Below are 10,138 nucleotides of genomic sequence, written 5' to 3'. Positions count from 1 at the left end.
TCAAATTAAATTATTACATATTACTTTTATAATTTTTCAAATAATACTTTAACTGACTAAATTAAATTTCTTAATATATATATAATTAAAATATATATTTTTTAAATTGATAGGCCTTGTTTGGTTGTGATTATTTGAATAACTATAACCAAAGTATATATCATCACTCTCTTTTCTATCGTATCACTCAATTCATTGATCAAAATATTAAAATATCTTTTATTTTAAATTATTATTATTTATTAATCATTATATATTAACTCAAATTTGAACAAGATCATAGTTTTTAAATAAATTTAAAAAATTTGAGGCAAACCAAACAAGACTAATAAAAAGTTATTTCAAGATAAATTACCTTATAAAAAAAGTAAAAAAAACATTTTCTTTTTAAGACACGATTGAGTGTGGTTTAGAAACTTCATCTTCCCTCCATAATCCTCTCTCTTCCTCAACCCACAAATTTCTAGAGAGAGAATTCCGACAACATAATCAAACATGACTAACGGAACTCCGACCGCCGTCCACCTCATTCTTCTCACAATACTATTAGCAGTTTTGAAAGTTCACGGCGGCCGGAATTCTATTCCGGCCGACCACCATAACCGCCGTTATCTTAACCACATTCAAAAACTTGAATCTTTCAAAGCCTCATTAGCCCTCAACCAAAACTCCACGTCACCTCCGCCTTCCACGTCACCTCCGCCAGCCACGTCACCTTCTTCGGGTCCTCGGGTATATCGTGTGACAACATACGGGGCAGACCCGACAGGAAAAACCGATAGCATAAAATCGCTGATCGCAGCGATCAGCGATGCGTTTCAAGTTCTAAATGATGATATCTTGATTGAAGGAATCGCTAATCTCGGAGGAGCACAAATTAATTTGGAAGGTGGAATTTATTTAATCAGCAGCCCTCTCCGATTACCCAAAACCGGCAAGGGAAATTTTGTGGTATATTTATATTTATATTTATTTTATTTTATTTAATTATATTTTTATAAAAATTAATTAATATTTTAAATATGTATAGATATATGGAGGGACAATAAAAGCTTCAAAAAACTTCTCAAATGATGGGTATTTACTAGAGATGACGTCAGATGCTTCAAATTCCAATTACAATTATGAATATGTTACATTAAGAGATATCATGTTTGATTCAAATTTCAATGGTGGGGGTATTAAGGTCATTAACTGTCTTAGGGTATCCATTGATAATTGTTACTTTGCCCATTTTACAACTAATGGTATCTTGGTCCAAGGTGGGCACGAGACAAATATTCGTAATTCGTTCCTCGGGCAACGAATTACGGCCGGAGGGGACCCCTCGGAAAGGTCTTTCTCTGGGACGGCTATTAATTTGGCGGGGAATGATAATTCGATTATGAATGTAGTCATTTTCTCGGCTTCTATTGGGATTGTTGTGTCGGGGCAAGCTAATTTGATCTCGGGGGTGCATTGTTATAATAAGGCAACCGGATTTGGAGGCACGGGGATTTACATTGGGTTACCGGGGTTGACTCAAACTCGGATTGTGAACTCTTATTTGGATTATACGGGGATTGTCGCGGAAGATCCGGTACAACTACATGTCTCGAATTGTTTCTTCCTTGGGGATGCGTATGTTCTTTTTAAGTCGATAAAAGGCAAGATTAATGGAGTGAATATTGTGGACAATATGTTTAGTGGTGGTAATAAGGGAATTGAGATTGTTCAATTGGATGAGAAGAATGGAAAATTTAATGATATTGATCAAGTAATAGTTGATAGGAACAATGTGAATGGAATGAAACTTAAGGCGACGGTTGCAAAAGGGTTAGTAGAGGGAAATGGTAGTTTGTGGAGTTTGGATTTCAATCCAATTTTATTGTTTCCTAATCTAATTAAGTCTGTTCAGTACACGTTGATATCGACACAATTGGGATCTTTTCCGAATCATGCGCTACGCAATGTATCGGATAACCGAATAGTGATAGAGGCGAATCAAGCGTTGCCTGCGAGTGTTTATGTTTCAGTCGATCAAGGAGCTTCAAGCATCTAGACTCAAGTGTTTTTTATTTTGTTTAAATATCCTAGAATTTGGAGAAACAAAAAAGTGTATTGAGATATTGAAAGTTCTATTTGAAATGGATTGACATAAAGAACTTGTTTTGTATTGGGTATTTTGTCTATTCTATGTCACAATTACGAGTTCGTTAAAAATGATGCAAAAGAACAATTAAAAAATTAAAAGTAATACGTTAAATTTTCACTAAAAATAGTCTAATTTAGGAGTTATTACTGTGGAGATCATACTAATCAACTATCGAATAATCCCCATAAAAACTATAAAAAATAAATAAATAAAAAGCAAATGACATTAGTTACAAGGTCTAATAGATCAATTTGAAAATTGAATCATATTCATTTGGTCGGTCACCTAGGCCCAATCTAGCAGAAGGCAGTTAGGGTTGGTAAGCCTAATCTTTCTTGAAATGTAACAAAGTATGACAACATCTCCATGAATTTAACCATCAAAGTTGGTGGGTTTCTATAAATTGATCAAATCAAAACATATCTTCAATATTATTTTTATGTGGTCATCTCCACCTCCAATAATCCTATAAAAATAATATTTATAAATGATATTTACATAGGCAGGTCATTTACAAACAATGTATCCTTGTCGCCAAATCGACAATAAACTCAATCGAATTCGAGAGATCGCAATGCTTCCTTTCGAATCGAAAAAATGAAATAGCTTCTCAAGTCTTGCATACTATTTGGTATATGCTTAGAACAAAAATACAATCGTTAAGATTCCAAGAAAAGAACCTAAAGCGAGACGGTGGGTGTTTATACAAGCTTCGTTTAAGAAATGGACTCCGATTTAAAAAAAACAAAAAAACTTGAGCGGGTATGTGAAATACCATCCATGTCCTTCATATCAAAATATCTAATGCATAATAAGAGTTAATTTGATAGATTAACTAACCATAGATAATAGACAAATTAAGCTATATATTCATCCATCACACAAGATAGACAAAACTCAGATCATCATTACTATAAACAAATTAAGCTAATATTCATCCATCAAACAAGATAGACAACACATTATATAGCATTTTTGTGTACAAAATAAAAAAATGTAGAACAAAAGTTAAAACAAAAGTCTAAACAATTAGATCTTTTTATTTTTCCCACTTTCCAAAATCATAATGCTCATTGTCAGTGCTGTCATCATATTCACCTTCATCGTCGTCTTCGTCTTCATCTTCTTCATCATCTTCGTCGTCATCATCATCTGCATTCCCCTTGGTCAGTAAACTTTCTTGTATTCTGTCCCTTATGGCGGTTCCCTAATCAAATGCAATAGTAGATCAGACAAGGAACATAGTAGATATCATGTATATAAAATCAATTTTGGTGTTCATCTGCACAAGGCCTTTTTGACCCAGGGTTATTTGAATAACCAAGTGATATTGTAGTTGATGATTATAATGATGAGATTGATGATTGATTGAATGGTGGGTTATTTGGAATTAATCTCAAATAACCCACATCAAATAAGGCCAAGTGTATTAGGCAGATTCTTACCATTTTATGACAGCCTTCCTCAAATATTTCGAGAAAACCAGCAACCATACGATCAGCATTCTCCACCCAAATATTGCGGTACTTCTTAACCGATTGAATCTTCAATCACATTGAGTAGTTTAACAATAATCACATGGAAAATTTCATCAGGCATAAGAAATAAAGCAATAATGTTTAACAATATAAGATGCAATTACTAAGTTAACCTTCCAACACACAACATGATCAATGAAGCGCAGAAGGGAAAATAGTTTCATGAAATGATATAATTAAATCATACGAAAATATCTAAATAGTAAGTTGATTTGAATAAAGGTGGAACTAATGTCGGAAAAAGGTTATTAAAGACTATTCCACCCTTATAGTGACATAATTTGATTAATTTATACAGGTTAGAGTTGTCTTTGGACACTCTAGTTATTACGAGTTAAAGTCATTCATAACTTACCGAATAAAGCTAGATTCTAGAGATTAATTTGAGTTGAATCTAAAATAATTAAGTGACAAGTTGTATTTTCAAACACAGCCTAAGTTAAAGAACCATAGATGCAGGTTTCTACTAATTTTCATTAGTTCTTAGGCAACATAATCCATGATTAAATAATTCAAAGCACCTTTTCCTCCACTTTTTCCTGCTGTTTCTTCACATTCTCATGCAACTTCTTCAGACCTCTGTTTACTCTCAGCCTTTTTTCCTATGGAAAAAATGGGAAAGCAGGTTGTTGTATAGTCAGGTAACCAGAGAAGAACATACGAGGACAATTTTTTCAGAAGAAAAAGATATATAAAATTGAAGGAAAGCTAAAGCATGCCTTGACATAGCTAACACCGAGTTCCTTTCTGCTGTATCCTCGATCCAAGTTGCGTAACACATATTGGTTGTAATCTTTGACAATACTCATTATTATGTCTGATGTTGAGATTCCTTCTGTCCGTTTGGTCTCCTTAAATTTTCCAATGGACTTAACCTGAAACCAAAGGGAAGATGCATGTTCTTGTTCACATACATGACACAACAAAATACTGATATAAATGGAAATAGACATTAGGGAGAATTTAGGGGTGAATTAATACCATAAATGTTCTGCACTAACTGGGAATGCAGGGTAGCTGGATTTTATTTATTTTTTCTTTATACTATACATGTTTGCAGTTTCTTTGTCTTTCCTTCTTTCAAAGTTCCTTTCTAGTAAATGGATAATGAATAGGTAGGCATCTTAAAATTAAATAAGTATTGGGTTCTTTAAATAATCGTCAATTAGAATGCAGGTTCATTAATCCATTAATATATAGGAAAAGTATTAACATTTTTAATACTTTCATCCCTTCATTTTAAAACTCAACACTTTTGTTTAATAATTTTGCATAAGCAATGACATCTTTATTCACTTCTTGGCACATTCAAGTATACACTTGATCCAGTTGTGAAGACGTTTTTCTTCTCTTTTTCAGTTTATGTGTCTAACTATGCTTAATCAAGTAAACAAGAGTTTATTATCTGGAGGAAGCTAGCACAACCCCTCACAATCATGGCCCCCCACTTGAAAGTCTAGAACTCTATATCTTCTATACTGTTATTTTTAATCCTATGTTACCCTATTTGGAAACACAAAAGTTCTGGATCCATAAATGTATATGGATAAGATTATGTTTGGAAACAAAACTTGATCAAAGCTGATTAAAAAAATATATTGGTAGTTTTCAACTCCATCAGGATACATAAACATAAGTTTCAAGTGTTTCCAAATGGGGCCACATCATCCATAGTTAATATTAATTATGCATGGAAATAGAAATTAAAGTGACCTGGTTAAAACAACTATACGAGAATATAACTAAATCTGCAAGTTTAAAACTTTCTAAGAATCCACTTAAAGAATTGGTTTCTTGAACTCACAAACTCATAAACATCTTTTCCAGCACCACTTGTATCAGCATAGCTGGAAATGCAAACAAAGAGAATGGTTAGTATTTGGAAGTTAACCATAAAAGCATGTCCCTGTCCAAACATTTAACACATAAGAGAAGAGATGTATAGACTTGAAAGAAAAATGACAATACAAAGCATCCTGAAACAGACATCATCTACAACTAATAACCGGAAAATGTTGAGCCAATGTGGAAACTGTTATTAGTCAAATGACGATTCCATTAGGAAATCATTAAAGGGAAATTGAAAGTGGTTCTTTTTCGTTTGGTATAATACTGTTTTTTGGATCATAACCCACATATATTTTAGTTCTTTTAGTAAATGTGTATATTTTGTAATCATGATCAACATTATTTAAAGATGATTGTGATTTTTTTAAAACACAGTAAATGTAGTTTTTTTCTGGCTCATCATGATCAAGATGATAAATCACGATACCCAATTGGCTCATTGTAAGAGATTAAATGTACATCTAAGTAAGATTGTTAATGCATCCATAATTTAGCCATATGGAAGACATGAGAATTAAACTTAAAAAAGTAACATATTCTAAGGACCAAATAACAAGTTGTACAGAGAAAATACGAGAAACAAAATGGAATGTTGTTTTGGGCAGGTGAACCTTACGGAAGAGAGTCATGAGCGACAAAGTCAATGTAATGTTTATCAATGAACTCTTGTGAGAGCACCCAAGGTGCATCTGGAATAACTTCATCTACCCACCTGTATAACAACATATAGCAACAAAGCCTTAATTGCTAAAATGCCTCAAAAGAGAAAAAATAGTGCTAACATCATTGTCCTTAATGAAAATTCATAGCCATTTTCAGAAAACCAACTTGCAGTGACGAAGAGATTCATATCGCTCCTGATCCGTCATGACTGTCTTGCCTTTGTACATGTGAGTAGTTTCATCATTGCAGCATCCCACTAGCAGATAGGTATTTGGAAACCTACATTAACATTGAGATATATATAAACTACTGTCATTACTTACTAAATGTCTGTATACATAGGTATACAAAAAAACATAATCACAGATAGAGAATTGTCAAGGTTCAACCCACATGGCTAAAGATCATAGCTTTGTTAACATTCTGCTTTACCCATAATACAGCAGAAGAATAGAACCAAAACCAGAATATAAATTCTCAATATGACAGCATACCCGGATCAGATCGTTAAGATAATAACTGTGATTTATAAGGAAAAGTTGTGGAAAAGAAGATCTTAGAATTATTTACACGAAATGGAGTAAAATTTTCATTTCAATTCATTCAATTCTGATTAGACCAATTGAAGAAGTTGATCAGACAGCAGAATTCAAACGGGTAGACAAAGACATGTAGAGAAGAATAACAATGAGAAACATATGAATAACCAATGTATCCAAATAAAATGAGAGGAAAGGAAAGGCAAAGAAATGTACAGTTTCTTAGCTTGTTCAAGAGCACGGGCATGTCCAAAATGGAACAAATCGTATATGCCATCTGCATATACCCGAATTGGACGTCCCTTGATGGGTTCATCGATCGAATCGTTGGAATTGCTCTTATCATGACTCTCGTCCATTCTCTCTTGACCCGTTTAGGATTTCCCGAGCAGAGGTGCAGCCGAGCCCAGGCTTTGGCTTCTTCTCCGATGGCGATTTTTGCTCTATCTAGTCAATTTAGTTATTTATTCCCTCTTTTCTTCTTATACCTTCTTTTCATTTTACTAAAATTAGGATTTTTTTATTTTTATTATATTTTTCTTAATTTAATATTAAAATTATAAACTAAATTATATAATATGTTTTGTACTTTTCTTTCTATGCGAATATATATTTTTCTTTCACCGAGTCAACGATAACTAATAACATGAAAAAATAAATAAAAAATTACAACAAAGTTACTCAATAAGTTATCGAGTTATAATTTATAATGGGCAGTCTCTTTTGGGGATTCCATACATGAGTTTTATGTTCATGCTTGATTTTGGTATTCCATATAAACAAATCTTTTATCCAAAAAATTTTCAGGTTAATATATGCGAATTCAGGACTATGCGAATTCAGGACTTCTATCGGGCAAGCGCAGTAAAAGGTCTCGATGATGATTTTCCTACTACCAGATAGAAAAGTCATCCTTACGGCCGATTGTGGGAGACAAGGGATTCGAAACCTTGACACTGTGGTTAGTAACCACGTGCTCAAATCCTCTAAACTAAACAGTTATAATAATAACATTACAAGGATCGTCTACCATCGTTGAAATTGAAGGATAGTCCACCAAAAATGTATAGGATATTTTATATTTGCTATTCTTTTGAAAACATGTATTATTCAATTTTATCTATTTATAAAAATTTAGTCTAACTCAATTTTTTGTAATAATTATTAAAAGTAAGACAAAATTAAAAATGATTTCAATGCACTTCTCCACGTGTCCTAACAACATTGCTAGAAAATGAATAGGTATATACCAATAAAATATTCATCCCTAGTTTCCTAATATAAAAAAACAAGACACTGAAAACCAATAGTTTGCCCAAAATAAACCCCAAACTTTGAAATCCATGCAAAACATAACTCATCATTGATCCCTGAAGAAAATGAACAAACAAGATAAACAAAAGAACATCAAACAAGTATTTCAAACCGAGACATTGTTGTCATCCTCCTTGACAAACTTTATAGGTTCCTTAGGTGGTCCGGAGGATATCGGGTACCCACCAAAAGCATCACGTCCTGGCTTCGCCAGCTCTAAAAATATCAACCGACCATCTAATGGCTGACATGAGAAATACAACCAGTCTCAAAAAATATTGGCAATGGAATTAAAAAAAATCTAGATGAACAAACTAAACGCTTTTTGGATCTGGGTAAGAACAGTTTGGATGTATATCTCGGTTGGAGATTGATTGAACTTAGTTAAACTCAAACACAAATTCATAAATTCAGAAAGTGTTTCCAAAAATTGGGCCAATATATCAAACCTCATTATCCATGGTTTCTAATGCAGCTAATGCATCATCTTGACATCTGTATTGGATGAAAGCATAGCCTTTGGATTTTTTCGTGTCTTCATCCTTGACGAGCTTAACTATAAGAAAAATCGAGAGAAAGTAGGTTTGGTAAAAGCATTCTAAGAAGAAGAAAAACGTATAATCATATTTACTAACTGTCAGCTATGTGTCCAAATTTCGAAAATTCCTTCACCAAGCGACTCTCTGTGACAGTGTATGATAAATCTGCAATTGGGATACATGTCAAGACATTCATCAAACCCTAAAACCACAAAAATTTGAACAATTCTTTAAGCATTATGTCTGTTTGTTGCTTGTGATTTCCTTAACCTAATTGGCATAGCATTCAGACATAATATAGATGGCCAATGCACAAAAACAGAACAGCATCCTAGACCTAATTTGGGGAAGAATCCATATCTCTTCATAATCAAATGTTATAATCAAAATCACTTCTTCCCTAGCAAACAACTTGAAATGGAAACACAAGCTGGTTCTCACACTCTTCCAAGTTAATCAATAGCAGACAATAAGTAAAGACACTTAGATGGATTCAAATTTAGAGATTCTAAGCAGATACTGAGTTTTGATAGCTTACAACCCAGATAATTAAATTATTTGAATAGAGAAACTTACTTCTAATCATGATCTTGCTAGCAAGAGGGAAGTCGGAAAGAGCGGCGTGAAGCTTCAACGAACCGCACCTCCATCGGTTTTCCTGAGAAGGGTTAAAGGAGAGACGAGGAGACGAAGAAGTGGCGCAGGAGAGATTCGAGAGAAGGGCAGAGGATATGGACATGTTGTAATTTTTTTTTAAGTGGATGAAAATACATTCTTTTAGTCGGGGAATTTGACGAAATGATAGTAAAGAGGCCTTATTTAATATAAATGTCAACTAATAAAATTAAATGCGCGCGTGAAACTTTTTTTTATTTTTAAGACGATTTTGTCCGTGTCGTGAGACGTCCACCTTCGCGAGACGCAAACCCTTGCGAAACGTAACCGGCAACCGCGAGACGCAAATTTTTTTATTTTTTTTATTTTTTTTTTCGTCTCGCGATTGCCGGTTGCGTCTCGCGATTGTGAACGTCTCGTGACAGAGGCAAAATCGTCTCAAAAATAAATTTAAAAAATATCACCAGCGCATTTAATTTTATGCGTTGCTGACACTTATATCAAATAAGACAATCTTTAGTGTAATTTCGTCAAATTTCTCTTTTAGTCTCTTAAATCTTTTTTAACATTTTTAATATTTAAATATTTTTATAATTTGAATAATACAATAATAATTTCGATTATGTTGATGATCTTTTCTCAAATATGTGTCTGTGTCTCATTCTTAGTAACAAATGAGATAAATTATTGAATTTAAAGTTGTTTTTCATATTTTTTAATAATGAGTTATTTGATCTTCTATATGAATGCCCTCTTACAAGAATCCTCTCATTATTATTATTATTATTATTATTATTATTATTATTATTATTATTATTATTATTATTTGTACGGATTGTATATTATTTCAATCATATATGTATTGGTCAATTATCATTTACCGGATCTTTTTCGGTGCTTATTAACATTCAATTAAAGATAATTTTAATTGTCGTTCATAATATTTGA

General features: G+C 32.9%; 3 protein-coding genes across 3 annotated transcripts; 1 reads left to right on the top strand and 2 right to left on the bottom strand.

Annotated features, from left to right (window-relative positions):
- The first annotated feature begins 449 nt into the window (after positions 1-449).
- LOC124942585 (polygalacturonase QRT3-like) lies at positions 450-2,099 on the top strand. Its single transcript, XM_047483117.1, has 2 exons — positions 450-951; positions 1,031-2,099. Exons 1-2 carry the CDS (start codon positions 496-498, stop codon positions 2,039-2,041), a joined length of 1,467 nt encoding a protein of 488 aa, XP_047339073.1. The 5' UTR covers positions 450-495; the 3' UTR covers positions 2,042-2,099.
- A 924-nt stretch (positions 2,100-3,023) lies between these two features.
- Positions 3,024-7,182, bottom strand: LOC124941855 (choline-phosphate cytidylyltransferase 1-like). The gene is made up of 8 exons (XM_047482216.1): positions 6,939-7,182; positions 6,349-6,462; positions 6,137-6,232; positions 5,477-5,519; positions 4,392-4,547; positions 4,194-4,274; positions 3,580-3,678; positions 3,024-3,341 (listed from the first exon to the last, which is right to left on the bottom strand). The coding sequence occupies exons 1-8, from the start codon at positions 7,079-7,081 to the stop codon at positions 3,174-3,176; spliced, it is 900 nt and encodes a 299-aa protein (XP_047338172.1). The 5' UTR covers positions 7,082-7,182; the 3' UTR covers positions 3,024-3,173.
- A 764-nt stretch (positions 7,183-7,946) lies between these two features.
- LOC124942509 (small RNA-binding protein 11, chloroplastic) lies at positions 7,947-9,353 on the bottom strand. The gene is made up of 4 exons (XM_047483030.1): positions 9,152-9,353; positions 8,672-8,740; positions 8,486-8,592; positions 7,947-8,280 (listed from the first exon to the last, which is right to left on the bottom strand). The coding sequence occupies exons 1-4, from the start codon at positions 9,312-9,314 to the stop codon at positions 8,143-8,145; spliced, it is 477 nt and encodes a 158-aa protein (XP_047338986.1). The 5' UTR covers positions 9,315-9,353; the 3' UTR covers positions 7,947-8,142.
- Positions 9,354-10,138: the final 785 nt, after the last annotated feature.

Source organism: Impatiens glandulifera, chromosome 6 (genome assembly GCF_907164915.1).
Source record: "Impatiens glandulifera chromosome 6, dImpGla2.1, whole genome shotgun sequence".
NCBI lineage: Eukaryota > Viridiplantae > Streptophyta > Magnoliopsida > Ericales > Balsaminaceae > Impatiens > Impatiens glandulifera.
This window is presented reverse-complemented; position numbering and strand designations above follow the sequence as displayed.